The 20,466-nt window shown below is 40.5% G+C and overlaps 1 protein-coding gene across 4 annotated transcripts in view; it reads right to left on the reverse strand.

Moving 5' to 3' along the window:
- Nucleotides 1–202: 202 nt before the first annotated feature.
- MRAP2 (melanocortin 2 receptor accessory protein 2) overlaps nucleotides 203–20,466 on the reverse strand; it is a 94,330-nt gene continuing 74,066 nt past the window's right edge. For 3 of the 4 annotated variants that reach the window (XM_074397731.1, XM_039467793.2, XM_039467794.2), the window contains one exon: nucleotides 203–1,987. In XM_074397731.1, coding sequence (XP_074253832.1) covers nucleotides 1,597–1,987 — 391 coding nt within the window. In that variant the 3' untranslated portion in view covers nucleotides 203–1,596. Of the gene's footprint in view, nucleotides 1,988–11,561; nucleotides 11,679–20,466 lie in introns of all 4 variants that reach the window. The other variant, XM_074397732.1, reaches the window with a different exon arrangement.

Genomic DNA, 20,466 nt, shown 5'->3' on the forward strand with positions numbered 1-20,466 from the left:
ATGAGCCACCATGCTCAGCTGAAAAAGGATTTCTTTTAGTGGAATAATCCCTAAATTAAGTCTCATGCATGACTCAGATCACTAGATTCCCAGAGATGGTAGAGTCAGCACTGCCTACTCCAAAATGTTAGGAGACATTATAAACATGGTACAACTATAAAAAATTGGATGTGTGAAAATAAAGAACCAGAGAAAATTCCTGTGCAGTCAAATGCATTTATTTTGTAGCTTAAGCAAGACAGGTAGTCTACAAATTCAAAATGAAAATGCCACCCAGAGATTAACAGTTTGCCATGCATGCAACTGTGTGCATAAAACCAAGTTGTTTTAATACCAGTGTTCAGCTTTGGTTCCTCCATGAAATTAACTCTGTGTTGCTCCCATGTTTACATAATTCAGGCCACCCCGAATATCTGTTAGTGGGGAATTTACAACCCACTGACTGTCTCAGCTCAAAGCCAGATGACTGTCACCTATACATCTGCCAAGGCAATAGCATGGCAAATAGTATTTTTTCTTGTTCTGTAACCAATGGCATAGATACATCAACACAGAGATATCCAGAAGGCACCTCCGCTCACTCAGCTGACAACCTTCCTAACATTTCCTGGAAACAAGAGTACCATGCATGTACTATGAATTGGTACTCATTCTGAGGCAGGGGAGGGCTGTCCCCAGGTTACAGCATGGTGGTTGGATGTTTTCAGAATAGCTGTTTCAGCACAACCCACCAGAAACATTGGCCACAGTGACAGTTTAAGATGAGCCTCCTGACATCCTGGTAGACACTCAGACCCCCTGGCTAAAGCTTGGTTTAATTAAGGGTTGGGTGAAAGACATGGAGATTTGGGAGAAACTACAAGAGGTAGGAGGCAGTACTCTAGTTTATACTGTTTTATGTAGAGCTCAGCCTCATCTGAAGGTAAAGTCATAAATTCACAACATACTAGAGGCGGGATGGATCATTCCAGACATTCAACCTACAATTAAAAATGTGGCAGCACAGAAAGGTAAAGCAACTTGCTAAAGGTAGAGCATGGTAGTGGCAGGGCCAGATTAGAACTCAGTAGGCTAATCCTCACCCAGAATACTGACAATAAGTATTCGGCCAAATTTTTCAACAAGGAAGATGAGCTAGTATAAATCAGAGGTGTCCAATCTTTTGGCTTCCCTGGGCCACATTGGAAGAAGAATTGTCTTGGGCCACACATAAAATACTCTAACAATAGCTGGTGAGCTTCAAAAAAATAGCAAAGAGAAATCTCGCTTTCAGAAAATTTACAAATTTGTGTTGGGCTGCATTCAAGGCCGTCCTGGGCCACATGCTGCGGGTTCAACAATCTTGGTGTAAATATTTTAATACCCTCCAAAGCTCCAAATGTATTAAAAAGCAAAAACAAAGCAAAACAAACAAACAAACAAACAAAAACACTCAGCCTAATCAGCTCAGCTCTTCTAACGGGGTCTCTTCCCTGTCTCTGTGTGTCTATCTCTGTGTAGCTCTGTCCCCCAAACACAATTTTGGTGGATGTAGATTTCTTGCTATACAAAGACAGAATCCACATCTCCAGGAAGACCCTTTACAGAGCATGTTTCTCAATTCAGGTCTTTATGTGAGGTCTGGGAAAGTGGCTTAGTTTCCAGAACAATAGGTGGTTCAGAAATCAGAAGATCATCCTCCCCAAAGGAGTTCTGGTCTGTGTTCACAAAGTTGGGGATGTCAAACTTCATGAGCCTGTTCAGCTCCTCCTCTGGCTGCCCAGTGCTTCTGATGGCCTCCTGGAGTTGAACATCACTGTCGAGGGCTGTGGTCTGGTGACAAGCTTTCACCTTGTCCAAGCGTTCCACCTCATTGATGTAGCAGTGAAAGAGAGACCTGGACTCCTCATTGCCTTGGCGAGAAAATACCTTATCCGGCTCCAGAGGTCTTCCAAAGTCTGACACAAAGCTGTTCATTCGGAATCTCTTCTCTGAGGATTCTGCATTGCTATTTAAAAGAATAAGAAGGAAAAGACTGCTTACACTCCAGCCCATGCACCCGCAGAATCATGGTTTTCTGCATAGGGCAGGCCAGCACATTTCAACTAGGCACCTACTGAGTGTAAGCCCCTTGCACTGCCTACAGACAAACATGAAAAATAAGAGACATTCCTTCTGAATATGTACAAATAAACCCAAGGCAAAAGGTTCAAGACGAGGGCCCCCAGATCATCCTGAAAATAGACACTTTGCTGAGGAATTCCCCAATATTCTGCAGACACAACAGTATTTTTCAGTGGGATTCGTGGATCATTTACATTGCAATTACTTGAAATGCCTCTTAAAATGCAGATTCCTGGGTTACAGACCCTCAGAATCTGTGAATGTAGGCTCAGTCATATGCATTTTCATATATTCTCTAAGGATCATTACTCATACTAAAGTTTAGAACCACTGGCTTAAAAATAATACTATCTAACAGGGACACATGAAATATTTGTCAAAACTCTGTAATATCAATTTCTCTCACTTGATTCTCAAAAGTAACCACTACAGTCAGTTAGGGCAAGAATTATGATGTGGAATTTATAAATGTATGAACTATGGTAAGGAGCAGTCAAATTGCCCACTTAGTCACACAATCAGTTTGTGATATGAGTGGGAATAAAACCCAGATTCCTGGCCGGGTGCAGTGGCTCACGCCTATAATTCCAGCACTTTGGGAGGCCAAGGCAGGAGAATCACTTGAGGTTGGGAGTTCGAGACCAGCTGGACAAACACGAAGAAAACCCATCTCTACTAAAAATACAAAAACTAGTCGGGCCTGGTGGCGCATGCCTGTAATCCCAGCTACTTGGGAGGCTGAGGCAGAATTGCTTAAACCTGGGAGGAAGAGGTTGCAGTGAGCCAAGATTGTGCCATTGCACTCTAGCCTGGGCAACAAGAGTGAAACTCCATCTCAAAAAAAAAAAAAAAAACCCACCCAGATTCCTAATTCCTTGTTTCCTTTAGTGTAGAAAAAATCAGCAGTTCAAGGGTAATAAATGAGTCAGTGAATTAATAAAATAACTCTCTATTAGTCTCACAAGTGCATGAAAGAGCCCAAGTAAGCTGATAAATCTGATACTCCATTACTTTCATCACCGTCTTCCAGACTTATATAAGAATTGCCCGTGCACAGGTAGTAACCCCTTAAGTGCAAGAATCATAAGTGAATGCGTTTTCAAGTCCAGAACAGAACCTGACAAAAATCAAGCTCTGGAGTCTGTGCTCAACAGATGTGTAATACTCTCAGTGTTCCAGTTCTTAAATCTCTTCCTCAGGATAAAGCACTTACGACCAAATTCTATACGAATTTGGGCAGAGAACTAATTCTATTTACAGGTGGGGAAAATCTGGTTATATATCACTCAACTCCAAATCACCAAAATCACCTGGCTTTCAGAGGTCAGCAACCCTAGAAGGTTTGCAATCCAGCTAGCTGAAGGACTTTCAATATCAGATCTATCTCCTAGCATGGTTACCTGGGTGACATGGGGCAAGAAATACTCTGATAAACCTGCATTTTTCCTTTTTAATAATAAGCCTGGTTAACAATTTTCATTGCCCACTAAACAAACATGTGAAGGTCAAGGGTTTATGCCAAGAGTCCAATATTCTACTATGTCAGGTATTCAGAATTCAGAGAAAATCATTTGAGACTCTGAAGATTTATGCTTTAGTGCAAATTTACATAGTCTTTGTCTTTCTGTAAATGACTTTTCCCTCAATTGTCATTTCATTCAAGTTTAAAAGATACTTGACAATAGGGATGAATGTACCAACAACCTGTGACCTAATAAACTAAAATGTCACCTAAGAAAAAGAGTAGCTTTTAAAGCTGTGAGATGCAAATATCTTGAACCCCCAAAATTGCTAAGCTAAAAGGAAATGTCAAACTGGGAATGGCTCAGGGTAAGCATGCCTCCTATTCTATTCAATGTCATCCCTCTGCTCACTGAGATAAATGCATATCTGACTTTGGAAAGGCCAATCAGAAACTCAAAAAATGCAACCATTTGTCTCTTATCTACCTACGACCTGGAAGCCCCTTCCCTGCTTCAAGTAGTCCTGCTTTACCAGACTGAACAAATGTTCATCTTACATATGTTGATTGATGTCTCATGTCTCCCTAAAATGTGTAAAACCAAACTGTGCTCTGACCACCTTGGGCACATGTCGTCGAGACCTCCTGAGGCTGTGTAATGGGCATGCATCCTCAACCTTGGCAAACTTTCTAAATTAACTGAGACCTGTCTCAGATTTGGGGGAGTTCACAAAGCATTCAGAGAAAGCATAATTAAGATTGCTGCGGCCCACACCATTCCTCAATTCCAAGGCTAAGAAGCTCTGAGAAATAGCTTTTCTGCATACCTATGGCACCAGCTGAGTGTGACCGCAGACCCAGAAGCCCAACTGTGTGTAGCCGCTCTTCCATAACACAGCTATGTTTCTTGGAATTAAAGTTCATTAACCACCTTTGCTGGAGAACTAAGGCACAAGAGAGTCAGAGATTTTTGGCCCTTCCCAGGCCAGAGTCAAGGTAGCAGACATTAAAGCTCCTCTGAGGTACCTTTCCTGCCTCTGAGGCTACCCTGTGGTCCCACGGCCACCCCCTTCCCTCTAGCTTCTTTCCAATGATCCCTTTTTGTGGCAACAGTACAATGTGACTGATTCTCCCTTCCTGAGAAGAGTAAAAAGTTCATCTTTGTACTCTGAGAGTCCAGTAAATATTAAATACTCAATACACTGGACTTTTGTCTCTTCAAAAGGACCTATATGTTGTGAAAGTTGTCAGAAAAAACATGGAGTCACTTAATGTTAAAAAAAAAAAAAATCCTGATGAATAGAGCTGGGGAAGGCCATGAAGTGGGAATTCTCACACACAAATGTCTGATAACAAGAAACATCATGAAAGATTGCAAAAACCATAACCTTGTACAAAAAAAAAAATACTTCTGTAAGGAATCTGCCCAGCAACTGCTTGTACAACCTGGAACTGGTACCACCTGTATTGTTCCTTGTAGCTAAGGATAACTCTCTCTAAACAACTATGTAATCCTCCCCACTTTTCCTTTAAAAATCTTTGTCTTCTTTTACTTCCCAGAATATGCACGTAGGTTATATGGTATAAGTATTCTCATTGCAATGACCCATTACCATGTAAACATCATTTTCTTTTGAGAACCTGTGGGATTAATTCAGGATGGTGGGAAAGATTGTAAAATTAAAGAATATAGTCACAAACCTTCTTGGAAGGCCAAGAAGTTTGCACAGTTTCAGTAGAAGTTTCGGCTGAAGGCAGCCTTATCCCATTGACCTTTAGTTGATAAGAAAAGCAAATAGCTAGGGAATGTGGGGGAGTTTATCTGAATAACTTGTTTACTCATGGGGGCCTAAAACTAACCTTTGATCTTTCTGGATGGCTCTCTTGGGGAGAGGTTGACCAGGAATATTATCCATCAATGGTGTTTTGCTTTAGGTCTTGGAACCTGGCCTTTAATCATTATCCATAAGTGTGTTGACTCAGAACCTCTGTTATTAAATCTATACTGAATAAATGCCATGAGTGCCAGCTTGTTGGGGTCCTGGCTGTGATCTCTCTCAAGAGTGTCTGTGAGTAGCCATGGACACCTCAGCTCACTCTTCCACTCTATGTTGTGTTTCAGTGAATTTATTCATCCATTGTGCAGCTGGAGTCTGGGGGGCGGACCTGGGCAAGAACCTCTCAGTGTTTGTTATTTTGGTTGAGACAAATGCTCTCCAGCGGTGGAACCTGAAGCAAGATCACTTTTGGAAGGAATCAGTGATTCTTGGAACCTGTGGGCTGTGGTCACCTTGAGCCCTTTGGGCTCTCAGTTTCCACGGCTCACCTGTTCTGCCTTGGTGAGACTTCACTCAGGCTAAGCCTCTTCTTGATAGAGGCTTTTTGACTTTATCTGAGATTTGGTTTGGTTATAAGCTTACCTAAAATGAAGAATGCTGCATCCCTATTGGAACTATAAAAATCTTTTTGTTGGCAACCATTCCTGAGAAGTGTCCTTGTGGGGAGTACTCTAGTTTCTACAGGATTTACAGTCTGTCTTTGAGGCCTGGCTTTTCTGGTGAGTTCACTTTTGGTTCTTTCTGCATGCCTAGTTTAATATTTTGTTTAATTTTCATGCCTGGGTTAAAATTTCTGTGAACACTCCAATTTGGGTTTGCATGAGTGTCAATGATTTGGCTTTTCCTCCTTGCTTCTGAAAATCTTCAAGAGCAAAAATAAACATCCTAAATAGTGGATGAATGATGGCTAATTAAAAGCCACTATGTCAGCTCTCACTGTATAAGACACTAATCTATACTCCTGATATTTTACTGACGAGATTTAAAGGATTTTCTTTGCATACCAGTACAAACTCCTGACATTCCTCTGACATGGTTTACGGGATTTTCTTTGCTCTTAAGAAATTAATAAGAAATTAAATGAGATTCTCAAACGTCACAGCATGCCAAGTCTTCTGGGACTCCAGCTGGCTATATGGCTTTTCCTGGTGCACACGAACTCAATGGGCATCATGGAGATCATTTGAACTCCCCACCCTGTTTTTCTTAGAGCTGAAATAGAAACTGCAAGTACAGAGTTAATACGTAGAGCCTTCTAGGCTATCTCTCTCTCTCTCTCTCTTTCTCTCTCTCTCTCTCTCTTTCTTTTCTGCCTATGTTGAATCTGGTGACTTCTCTGCTGGCGTTAAGACAAACTCACTGCTTCTGGCATTCCACTCAAAATGAAAAAATCTTAATAGCTTTACAGATTACAACAGGTTCCTGGAAACCAACAATTTAGATACCTTTGGAAATGTAAATCTAGGTTTATTGACTAAAAAGTGCTTTGGGTAATGGAACACTTAATTAAAGGTTGGTATTCTAAAAGCAAATAACCACATAAATGTTTATAAAACTTAGCCTCTCAGATCAAGCAAGTGAAAATCTTGCACTCAGAGGATTAATATATCTTTGTCTGGCATAAAAATTGCTTTATCTACCATGGAAGGACTAGAAAAAGCTGGAGAAAAACCATGCTAAACTGCTTCCTCATCCACATTGACAAAAGATGGGTTTGTTACGAAAAATCCAAGGCCACTTGAAGATTTTATCTTTCTTATACAATGTAGCCAGCCCTGGCTAAAATATAAATATTAAAAATATACCCTAAACTCATTTGAAATTGAAATAAAGGATGAGAGGTTTATTATTTTTATCAAACTGCTATGAAAATTTTCTTATCCAAAATTTTAGTTCACAGCCTTAATAAGATTATTTGCTGAGCTAAACAAAGATTAGCCAAGTGAACAAGTCCCATTTTGTCAGAAATACAATTTGAGTCCAACTGTCCTTTCATAAATTGAGTTTGATTACTATGTTATACTCTCTCATGACTAAAATATCCAAATGAAAGCTAGAGAATCTGCTTCTATGTATTTGTGTTGTATGTTTTAATGTTGTATATATATTTTTCTACTGAAATATATTAAAGAGATCTGATTAATAAATTTAAAAGGGAAGAAAAGCACTTAAATTGAGTACTTTAACAAAAATATGGTAACTAACTCAAGTGTTTTTAGTTCACATTATTTAAGTAAATCTTTGATAAATAAGCTGGTTTTAAGTTTGTTGATAAAATTGAAATAGAGAGGTCTTCAAAACTGTCAGCATACAATTTTGCCTGGGTTTTCGTTCAGACAAGATTGTACTAGATGTTTTAAGGTGATAAAATTATAAATTCAGCCTAAAAACAGAATAAATTTGTTTCTGTAATTCTTTCATATGTAAGACTAATTTCATATTATTGGTTTAATAAAAGCAGCTGCATCTTGATTTATTGTAAAAATACTCATATATTTAACTTTAAGGTTCTTACTTATAACAACTGATACTCACAAGCTATAAAAATGATTAAGAAGGACATAACTTAAAATAATGACTAGCTTTATTGAATATCTCCATTTCTGTGAGTAATCCAAGCATAATTGTTAAAAGTAAACAGGCCAGGCATGGTGGCTCACGTCTGTGATCTCAGCATTTTGGAAGGCAAAGGCAGGAGAACTGTTTGAGCCCAGAAGTTTGAGATCAGCCTGGGCAACATGGCAAAACCCCATCTCTACTGGTAAGTAGGAGAGAGACATAAAGAAAGTTGCAAGTATGAACATACATTTTTGGTAAGGAAGGTTAAAAAGAAAAAGGAATAATTTTGTATAAGAAAGGATCTGTGTAATAAATTTTTGTTCTAACATAAAATGGTTATTTAAGAAAGAGGAAGAATGGGACAAAACTAAAGGCTTAAGCATATTATTGAAAATTTGAGCAGGTCATGAAAGGTTCATGAAGGCTATGCTTAGAAGGGAATTATCTATAAGTCTTACTAAAGATTGAGCTTTGATATTAAAAATAGAATGATATCAGAGAGAAAAAGTTATGTTTCTAGAGAAAAACTACAACACTCTTGCTCTTAGGTTTTTAGCCCTGTGCCTTATTTTCAAGTTCTTGTTACCTTCCTATGGGATAGACCACATCCTGAATTATTCCAGGTTCTTTCAATCCAACTTTCTACCATGAAATTACTAAAAATGCAAACTCTTCTGTCTCTGAAGCCCTATAACCTTAAACTTGGTGAATTTTAAGGGACAAGTCTAAAGTGTAATGTATGGGTCACACAGACAGTTCACCAAAGCACCTGTATTAATCTGTTTTCACACTGCTATGAAGAACTATTTGAGTCTAGGTAATTTATAAAGAAAAGAGGTTTAATTCACAAAGTTCTGCATGGCTAGGGATGTCTCAGGAAACTTAAAATCATGGTGGAAGGCACATCTTACATGGCATCAACAGAGGGGGAACCACCACATACTTTTATTTATTTATTTTTTTTATTTATTCCTTCATTCATTTACTTATTTTTGAGATGGAGTCTCATTATGTCACTCAAGCTGTAGTGCAGTGGCTTGATCTTGGTTCACTGTAACTTCTGACTCCCAGGTTCAAGTGATCCTCCTGCCTCAGCCTTCCAAGTAGCTAGGATTACAAGCACGCACCACTACATTGGGTTAATTTTTGTATTTTTAGTAGAGATGAGGTTTTACCATGTTGGCCATGCTGGACTTAAACTCCTGACCTCAAGTGAACAACCTGCCTCAGCCACCCAAAGTACTGGGATTACAGGTGTGAACCACTCTGCCCAGCTGAGGAATCACCATGTACTTTTAAGCCATCATATCTTGTGAGAATTCACTATCACAAGAATAGTAAGGGGGAAACTGCCCCCATGATCCAATCACCTCCCATCACATCCCTCCCAGGACACATGGGGATTACAATTTGAGATGAGATGTGGGTAGGGACACAGAGCCAAACTATATCAGCACCTTATGCCATAATAGACACATGCAAACTGCAAACAAGGATAAGAAGTTGACAGCTTCATGCAGTAGACAGCTTTTCCAAAGACATCAGAAAAAGACTCCTTATCATAAGAGACTTTTACCCCTCTTAATGCCCTACCTTTTTCACTTGACAGGATAATGGTGTACTTGAAATTTCACAATCAATACATTTTGCTGATAATTTGACAAAACCTGAGCTAAGAGATATATCCTGTAGTGCACCTAATGGGACACTTTGGTAACATCCCTAATACAACTGTTGTTCTGTGTCTGCTCTACTTTAATTCAAGCTAGCCATGGGATGCCAGATAATAAAATTGCTCTATATTATCTATTATTTAAATAAATATCTGTGCTATTGCTAATACTACATACTGTACCTAGATATATTCCTCTGGGAAAATGGAGACCCATATATACAAAATAAGAAAACAGGCCACATAGTTAAAACACATCTCACCTAATTCCCTGTGGCCATTTGATTTATTCAACTGATTGCCTTTAAGCCCAGGTTCATGCTTCAAAACTATCAGGCAAACTGAGATTATCATATTACTATTAATTTTACTGTTTACTTTTCTTTGCAAACTTTGTACCTGTTGCTTTTTAAACTTCTGCAGAAGTACAATTCCCAACAGAATAACACTGGACCAGCAGTTTGAGGTGACAGCTAACACTTACAAAACAGACAAAATTATAAACTTAAATATGGGCTTCAGGTAGACTTAGCCTGAGAGCCATGCCCTCCAAACCTCCTTTGTTGTTCGAATGTGGCTAAAAGGCTTTTGACACTGATTCCTAGTCACCAATCTAGCACAGGACTAGATTAGACCAAACCAGGACAGGTAAATCCCGGCACAGAGGGGCAATGGGACAACCAAAATTTAACTATGGGATGATTCATCAGTGATGCCTTTAGAGGAAGATACTCATCAAAAGAGAGAATATGAAAATTGTCAGAATCAAAATGAAGTCACTTATGTTAAAAACCCTGGCAATAGAGCTGGGGAAGGTCATGAAAGGAGGGTTCTCATGCATGAGTGCCTGTTAATAAGAATCATCACAAAAAACTGAAAAAACCGTAACTTGCACAAAGGCCATCTCAGTCTTACAACCAAAAAATACTTCTGCAAGGACATCTGCCCAACAACTATCCGTCCAACCTTGAACTGATGCCACCTTTGTTATTAATCCTTGTAGCCAAGGATAATTATCTCGAAATAATTGTGTAATACTCCTCACTTTTCCTTTAAATATCTTTATCTTCCTTTGCCTCCTAGAATATACACATAGTTACCTTGATCTGAGTATTCCCATTGCAGTGCCTTATTACCAAAAAAATATCATTTTCTTTTAGAAAGCCTCTGTTATTTGGGTTGATAATGTGAAAAACTGTTATCATGGACACCACTTACTTCAGTTCAGTTACTATTCTTATCATCACTGAGTAAAGTTTACATACCATATACATAAATGTGAAATGCATAGACCTTAAGTATAAAATATGATGCATTTTTATTAATAAACACACCCATGTAACTACCACCCCATCAACATAAAGGACATTTATTTCCTTCATTCCAGAAAGTTTTCTTTCATTCAATTTCTACTCCCTTTAGACAACACTTCTCGGATTCTATTTCCACAGACTAGGTTAGACTGTTCTTGAAATTCATGTAAATAGAATCATACAATATATCACCTTTTGTGCCTGGGTTCTTTTGCTCAATGTTTTTGAGATTTATCTATATTGTTGCATATGACAACAGTTTGTCTTTTTTCTTACCAGTGTTCATTGTATGAATATACTACAATCTGTTTATTCATTCCCCTGCTGAAAGACATTTGGGTTGTTTCCAGCTTGGGACTATGTGAGTAAAGCTACTTTGAACATTGTTGAGAAGTCTCTTTGTGCATATGTTTTTACTTCTCTTGAATAAATACGTAAGAGTAGAATTCTATTCTTACGTATTTATTCATGAGAAGTAAATGTATGCTTAACTTTATGAGAAACTGCAAAGAGTTTTCCAAAGTAGTTGTACCATTTTACATTCCACCACAATGTATGAGAATTCGCTTTTCCAGCTCTGTTGTAGTCCATTTTATGTTGCTATAAAAGCATACCTGAGACTGAGTAATTTACAAAGAAAAGAAGTTTATTTAGTTCCTGGTTCTTCAGGCTGAGAAGTTCAAGGGTATGGCCCTGGCTTCTGGTGAGGGCTTTCATGCTGCATCACAACACTGCAACAAAGGTCAAAGGAGAAGCAGACCCATAAAAAGGAAGCAAAATCTGAGGAGTGTCCTGGCATTATAGCAACCTACTCTTGAGGGAACTAATCCATTCCCAAGAGAACTAATCCAATCTTGAGAAAGCAAGAACTCACTATTGTGAGAACAGCACCAAGCCATTCACAAGAGATCCACCCCTATAACCCAAACACCTCCCATTAGGCCCACCTTTCAAAATTGCCACATTGGGGACCAAATTTCAACATGAGCTTTGGTGAGGACAAACTATAACCAAGCCAAAGCAACCTACTTCCCAACATCTGGTGTTGTCAATCATATTAATGTTAGACATTCCAATGGGAGTGAAATGACATTTCACTGTGACTTTAATGGCATTTCTCTGATGTGTAATAACATTTGAGCAGCTCTTACTGTGTTTATCAGCTATCAGTGTATCTTCTTTTGTGAAGCATCTGTAGGAGTCTATTTAAAAACTGAGTTGTTCGGGTTTTGTTACTGACTTGTGGAAGTTTTGTAATGTATTCTGAATACGAGTCCTTTGTCAGTTATGTGTATTGCATATATTTTCTCTTGATCTGTAACTTGGCATTTTCATTTTCTCAAAGATGTCTTTTGATGAGCGTAACTTTTAATCAGTTAAGTTTATCAATTTTTTTCCTTTGTTTTAGTGCTTTTTACATCTTCTCTAAGACAAAATTGCCCATCCTAACATCATGAAGATATTTTCCTGTGCTTTCTTCTAGAACCATGTTGGCCAATATGATGCATTACCAATATGTGGCTATTTACATTTCAATCAAGTAAAATTCACAATTTGATTTTTCAGCCATATTACCCATATTGCAAATGCTCAGTAACCATATGTGGCCAGTGGCTACCTATCTGGACGGCACAGACACATTCCCATCATCACAGAAAGTTCTATTTGTCAGTGCAGTTCTAGGAGCTTTTACTTTGAAGACACATTCCATGTTGAGATAAGGTAATCTTTCATTTTTTTCTGTTTATCCAGTTAGACCAGCACTGTCATGTAAAAAGATTTTTCTTTCAATTGACCTTATTAAAAAATCATGGTATTACTACATACTAGTAATGAAAAGGTAACTCCATTCACAATAACACACACACACACACACACACATACACACACACACACACACATAGAATAGTTAACAACAAATTTAACTAAGGATGTTCAAGACCTGTACTCTGAAATTTTCAAAATATTAAAGGGAAATTGAAGAACACCTAAGCATATGGAAAGATAGATCATGTTTGTGAATTGGAAGACTTCAGGTAGAAAATTATATAACCATAGACATAAGCTAGGCATTTTCCTTCTTTCAAGAGCCAAAAGCCCTTCAGTTTGTATCTGCTTACGTTCATTCTCTAATGCTTTCCAATAGTTTTTTGTGTTTCGCCAAAATTTTATCATTGTTTGCATTGTTAGAAGATTTCCTGTGTCATCCTAACATTTAAAAACTACAACTGTTTGATAGAATCCTGAAACTATTTTTTTACTTACCTGTTTTGAGAATTTGTAGTCATAGTTTTCTGCCTATTATAAGAAAAGCTATTGGACTTAACCTATTGATTGCAACATCACATAACTCTACCAGCCAAAATAAAGACCATTCAGACTGTTCCGATCCTTAGACTTTTCTTCTTCTTACCACAGGTTAAGTCATGTATTCTGCATATCTGTAAAATTCTTTGTACCTGCACAGAGTGCACCTAATGCAAAAACCCACCCAGTCCTTTGATACCCAAAGAGTAATTGTCATTTACTCCCCATGACACCCATATGCTCACAATCTTTCCTCAACTCCCTAACTCCTCTGTCTGATATTCCAGACCCCTGCTCTCATATCATCTGGCCTTTGCAATGTCCTCTCCCACCAGTCACCTTGCTAATCCTATAGTTCAGCAACAAAGGACATGACAGGCCCCCAGTGTACTCAGGACTGCCACTCTCTGGGCCTTCGTTTGTGCTGTTCTTTCTACCTGATAGGCCCTTCCACCAGTCTTTCTGTCAAAATTAAATACCTTCTTCACTGTCAACGCCAATGTCACTGACTTCATGGAGATGCTCTCATCTCCCAATGGGAAGAAATCTGTCCCTCCTCTGTGCTCTTGCCATATTTTACTAACCTGCTCTTTCAAGATGCATCCTTTTCTGCCTTGTGTCAGGGCTATTTTGTGTGTAGTCTTTCTCTTCTATATACTGATATGCTGTATTTGGTTCATCTTTGCAACCCTCAAAGGGCCTTGTACTAATTAGACCTCAGTGAGCTCTTTATGAAATATCACGTACTGAACAGCTCTATCTGTGGGCTTGTCTAAAGCTCTGATTCCTATGAGAGGCACAGCCACTCTAGTGTTAGAGGAAGTGCTCCTTCCTCTGTGACCCTGAAGACAAATCAGGACAGAAGGATAGACTCCTCCCACCTCCATTTGCAGAGGAACAACACAAGTAATGCTCTGGATTATTCCACTAGCAATTTTCCAGATTTTTGATGAGTTTTTACAAATGAGATGACTGCTGCTGTGCTAACTGGTCTTAGCATGCTGACAACTGTCTTCAGTTTGCCCCACTCATAAAAATTGGTGGGCAGACCAGCCTGTGGGCACCTGGTAGTTCCAGCAGTCACTTCCAGTGGGATTTTAATGTATATGTCTGGCCAGGCACAGTGGTTCACACTTGTAATCCCAGCACTTTGGGAGGCCGGTGCAAGCAGATCACTTGAGGCCAGGAGTTTCAGACCAGCCTGGGTGACATGGTGAAGTTCTGTCTCTACTAAAAATACAAAAATTAGGCTAGGCACTGTGGCTCATGCCTGTAATCCCAGAACTTTGGGAGGCAGAGGCGGGGGGATTACCTGCAGGTAGGGGTTCGAGACGAGTTTGGCCTACATCGAGAAACCCTTTCTCTACCCAAAATGCAAAAATTAGCCAGGTGTGGTTGCAGGTGCCTGTAATCCCAGCTACTCAGGAAGCTGAGGCAAGAGAATTCCTTGAACCCAGGTGGCAGAGGTTGTAGTGAGCTGAGATTGTGCCACTATACTCCAGCCTGGGCGACAGAGCAAGACTCTGTCTCAAAAGAAAAAAAAGATACAAAAATTAGCTGAGTGTCTTGGCACATACCTGTAGTCCCAGTTACTCGGGAGGCTGGGACTACAGGTATGGGAGGATTACTTGAGCCTGGGCAGTAGAGGGTTGCAGTGAGCCAAGATCACGCCACTGCACTCCCACCTGGGTGACAGAGTAAGACCCCATCTCAAAAGAAAAAATAATAAAAACCTGAACAAAAGTTGTAGACTGAACCAGACACATAAAAGAGATTTTCTACCTGTTCATAGTGGTAGATCCATCAGAATGACAGGGCTTCCTCAAGAATCACTCACTACATCTGCACTTTGCCATCTAGTTCCTGTGACCGTGGTCAATAAAAAAATTTTGAACACTGACTCTTCCCTGCTGTTAGTTTTTAGCTCCACATACCCATTCTTTAATGAGTGCCATATTGGGGTAACTTGCTATTCAAGGTATAATATAACTCCCATTTTTACAAGGTCCTGAGCAATCCTGCACTGGCCCCTAAGTGAAGAACACTCCCACCTGGATGAGGTATACTTAACAAAGGCTACAAAAGGAGAGTATGGGAGGTACAGAATGCCTGGGCTTTGATAATTTTTCAAAAAGTCCAAAGTATTCAACATTAAAAATGTGACCCATGCCTTTCCCATTACTCTCTATCTGGCAGATTTATGATAATGGAGCCATAATGCTTTAACAAGGCAGCATGCAGAGTAAATGGCTCCTTAGCTCAGAAAGCAGGAGGAAATGCTTCTTTTATCTTCACTGTCCTTAAAAAAATACAGATAAGAGATCCCCTTCTTGCTCCACCCCCTCTGCTGACCATACAAAAGCAAATATTCCATCCATGGAAAAAATAATCCCCAGCAAAGCTGCTTCTTAGGCCTAAAAGCTTTTAAGAAGGGTGATGTCAGCTTTATAGCAGTCTTTCTTCCTCTGCAGTCTACCTTCTCAGTGCTCACCAATACCTCCCTCTTTCCTTCTGAGTACACAGAAGACTACCCTTTCCAGCCTGGGGCAGTCAGGTGGGCGTGGCTAGTTCTAACTACTGAGCTGTTGGAGGAAGGGATGTGTGCTGCGCCCAGGTGAAGAATGGAGGGGCAGCCTTGAGATCTCCAAGTGTTTTCTTACCCTGTCACAGGAACCTAGGAGGCTGCGTGATGGGGAAAGGGCAGCTGCAAAGGAAGATGTTTCTGTCTGCCTCTTGCCAACCTTACCAGACATGGAGTTTGAGCAAGAAATAAACCTCTGTTGTGTTATACCAAGATTTGAGTATTAACGTCTTACTGTCTGACAGCCTAGTCTAGCAGATATTCCCCTACTTAACAGAAGTCATTAGTTAGTGATTCCAGAACTTCTCATTCTAGCATGATCCCAAGTCAAAAAGTTCAGGGAAAAAATACCCATTTTATTGCAGTGTTATTGGCTCTGTGCAGTTAACTGGATCTCAACTCTTGCCATCCAGTACATTATAGGAAAGGTCAGCCAGAGATGGCAGATAAGCATTCTCTCCCAGATAAACTGTGATTGATTCCTGGTGGCTTCCTGGAGATCTGTTTTGAAAATGATTCTCAAGCAAAAGTCTTGGCTATGCAGGGAAGATGATGTAGTCCATTACTGACGTCTGCTGTGGGCATGGGCACAGGGGGTCAGGGCACGGGTGGAGTTATCTGCTATCTTGTGCCTTCTACTGTCAACAGGAAGCTCACACACTTCTATGTGTCAGCAATGATAAGATCCTGGGGAGCCATTTGGCCCTGGCCTCAGATGCCTCCAGGGAGAAAAATATTAAATTCAGTAGTAGATCCAGCATTAGCCCATTCTGAACTTCCAGACTTAATTGGGTATCTTAACCATGCCATTGGAATCATGTTCCAAAAGGATGCTGCTTGATGTCCTACTTTAGGAAGTAACTATCTTAGTGACAAACCGCCCAGAGAGCCTGACATGTAAAGCAATCAAAATTCAAAGATGTTGGTCCTTCTGATCTAACACCAGGATTCTCTACTTAGCTGCCTTTCTAGATTCATCTTGCTTTTTCACTTTGGGACACAGCCAAGCTGAAGCTGGGATAGAATGAGGCAACATTTTGACCAGTGTAGATACAATGCTTAGGACCTGGCTATCCCATGGGAGAATGGGTTCCTTTTTCTTCTCCCTCCTACTCTTTACCTAGACCCTTCAGCTCACGCAGTGATTCATCTTTACTGAGGGATGCTCTGGGCCCAGCTTTTGCAAGCAGCTCCACAGTGTGCTCACTTCTGTGTTTACAACAGGAATGTCCAATTCTTTGGCTTCTCCGGATCACATTGGAAGAAGAGTAATTGTCTTGGCCCACACATAAAATAAACTAACACTAATGACAGGTGATGAGCTAAAAAAAAAAAGTCATGTTTTTAAGTAAATATATGAATTTGTGTTGGGCTGCATTCAAAGCTATCCTGCGCCACACATTGGACAAGATTGGTTTACAATAATGCTAGCAGGCAGATACTTCCTTACTTACACATAAGGAGTCTCAAGCACAGAGGGGTTAATAATCCACACCAAAGTCTCAATAAGTAAACCTGGAAATGTTTGAATCCAGAGCCCCATGCTTGGTATATTATGTGACAAAACAAACAAACAGAAGTAATCATCATGGCAGATGGGAGGCAGAACTAGCTTGCAGCCCCAACTCAGATGGACAGAGCAGCATGCAGAGGCTCACACTGTGAATTTTAGCTTCATATCAATGGCAAGAAAAAAACCAGATATCCCAAGCAGATCCACAGACCCTCTGAAGGAAGTGGATTGCTCGGGCAGGACCCAGGAGACACCCCGAATATTGTGAGTGCCCCAACTGCAGAAGTGGGAAAGGGAGAGCCTCCTCTCCTGAACACATACCCCCACTGGAGAAATGAAAGGTCTGTTTGTGGGAGAAGTTTCCGACCATACCTGGAGCTGAGTCAATTTAGAGAGCCTAGTGAAATACCAGAGGAAGTAGCAGAAAGGCCCTGGGAGCTCACTAGGCCAGCAAGCAGGCCATTCCTGCCTGGCACCACAGGAATCTATAGGGAGGGCAGCCAGAGGAGCTGGGTGAGGGGATGTTTGATGGGGAGAAACACCACAGGGAGAAGGAAATCTTCAGCTGAACTTTACAACAATTTGAATGGGGCAAGAAGCCTCCTGGCCAGAACCTGGGGAAGGGCGCGAATCCGGTGTGCAGACTCCATAGGTAGGGGAGGAACCAAGCCCTTTTCTTTCACAGCCAGGAGGTGGGTAGCCTGGGGCAAGTTCTCAAGCCCAGCTTACCCGTCACCTCGAAATAGACTAGGGGCTGTTAGCAGGAAAAGGTGGGAGTGAGACCAGCCCTTTGATTTCATGGGAACTGGGTGAGGCCTGTGACTGCTAGCTTTTCCTCACTTCCCTGACAACCTGCATGACTCAGCAGAGGCAGCCATAATCCTCCTAAGTATACAACTCCATTGACTGGGGAGCCTCTCCCCCATTTCCCACAGCAGCCAGAGCAAGACCCACCCAAGGAAAGTCTGAGCTCAGACACGTCTAGCCCTGCCCCAACCAGATGGTCCTTCCCTATTCACCCTGGTAGCTCACTGCCTGTTCCTCCCCAAACTACCACAGCTGATGTTCTCTGGAAAGCACCACATCCTGGCATGAGGCCAACCAGCACAAAATAGAGTATTAACTCACCAAAGCTAAAAACCCTTATGGAGTCCATTGTACCCCTGGCCACCACCACTAGAACAGGCACTGGTATCCACGGCTGAGAGACTCATACACATTTCACATCACAAGACTTTGTAACCCCCAGTATCAGTGTGGAGCCAGTAGGTCTTGCTGGATGGCTAGACCAAGAAGAGAGAAAACAATCACTGCAGTTCAGCTCACAGGAAGCCACATCCACAGGAAAAGGGGAGAGTACTACATGAAGGGAACACCCCATGGGACAAAAGTATATGAACAACAGCCTCAGTCCTAGACCTTCCTTCTGACAGAGGCTACCCAAAAGAGAAGAAACCAAAAAACTAACTCTGGTAATATGACAAAACAAGGCTCTTTAACACCCCCTAAAAATCATTCTAGCTCACCTGCAATGGATACAGATCAAGAAGACATCTCTGATTTACCTGAAAAGTAATTCAGGAAGTTAGTTATTAAGCTCATCAGGGAGGCATCAAAGAAAGGCAAAGAAAGGCAAAGCCCAGTATAAGGAAATGCAAAGAATAATACCAGAAGGGAGAAATATTCAAGGAAATAGATAGCTTAAAGAAAAAACAATCAAAACTTCGGGAAACACTGGATACACTTATAGAAATGCAAAATGCTCTGGAAAGTCTCAGTAGTAGAATTGACCAAGTAGAAGAAAGGAATTCAGAGATTGTCTTCAAATTAACCTAATCCAACAGAAACAAAGAAAAAGAATAAGAAAATATGAGGCCGGGCGCGGTGGCTCATGCCTGTAATCCTAGCACTTTGGGAGGCCAAGGTGGGTGGATCACGAGGTCAAGAGATCGAGACCATCCTGGTCAACATGGTGAAACCTCGTCTCTATAAAAATACAAAAAATTAGCTGGGCATGGTGGCGCGTGCCTGTAATCCCAGCTACTTAGGAGGCTGAGGCAGGAGAATTGCCTGAACCCAGGAGGCGGAGGTTGCAGTGAGCCGAGATCGTGCCATTGCACTCCAGCCTGGGTAACAAGAGCGAAACTCCATCTCAAAAAAAAAAAAAAAAATATGAAAGAAGTCTGGGATTATGTTAAACAACTAAACCTAAGAATAATCAGTGTTCCTGAGGAAGAAGAGAATTCCAAAAGCTTGTAAAACATATTTGTGGAAATAGTCAAGGAAAATTACCCTGGCCTTGCTAGAGATCTCGTCATCCAAATACAAGAAGCACAAAGAACACTTAGGAAATTCATCACAAAAAGATCTTGACTAGGCACACTGTCATCAGGTTATCCAAAGTTAAGACAAAGGAAAGAATCTTAAGAGCTGTGAGACAGAAGAATCAAGTAAACTATAAAGGAAAATCTATCAAATTAACAGCAGATTTCTCAGCAGAAACCCTACAAGCCAGAAGGGATTGGGGCCCTATCGTCAGTCTCCTCAAACAAAACAATTACCAGCCACAAATTTTGTAACCAGTGAAAACTAAGAATCACATATGAAGGAAAGATACAGTCTTTTTCAGACAAACAAATGCTGAGAGAATTTACCACTACCAAGCCACCACTACAAGAACTGCTAAAAGGAGCTCTAAGTCTTGAAACAAATCCTGGAAACACATCAAAACAGAACCTCTTTAAAAAACAAAAACAGAAAACAAACAAACAAAAAACCAAAGGATACAGGCAATGAAGAGTATGATGAATACAATGATAACTTGCACCTCAATATTAACAGTAAATGTAAATGGCCTAAATGCTTCACTGAAAAGACACAGAACCGCATAATGGATAAGAACCCACCAACCAACTACCTGTGGCCTTCAGGAGACTCATCTAATACTTAAGGACTCACATAAACTTAAAGAGGTGGAAAAAGGCATTTCATGCAAATAGATGCCAAAAGCAAGCAGGGATAGCCATTCTTAGACAAAACAAACTTTAAAGCAATGGCAGTTAAAAGAGACAAAGAGGGACATTATATAATGGGAAAGGCCTTGTCCAACAGGAATATA

Source organism: Saimiri boliviensis, chromosome 4, assembly GCF_048565385.1.
Source record: "Saimiri boliviensis isolate mSaiBol1 chromosome 4, mSaiBol1.pri, whole genome shotgun sequence".
Classification (NCBI taxonomy): Eukaryota; Metazoa; Chordata; class Mammalia; order Primates; family Cebidae; genus Saimiri; species Saimiri boliviensis.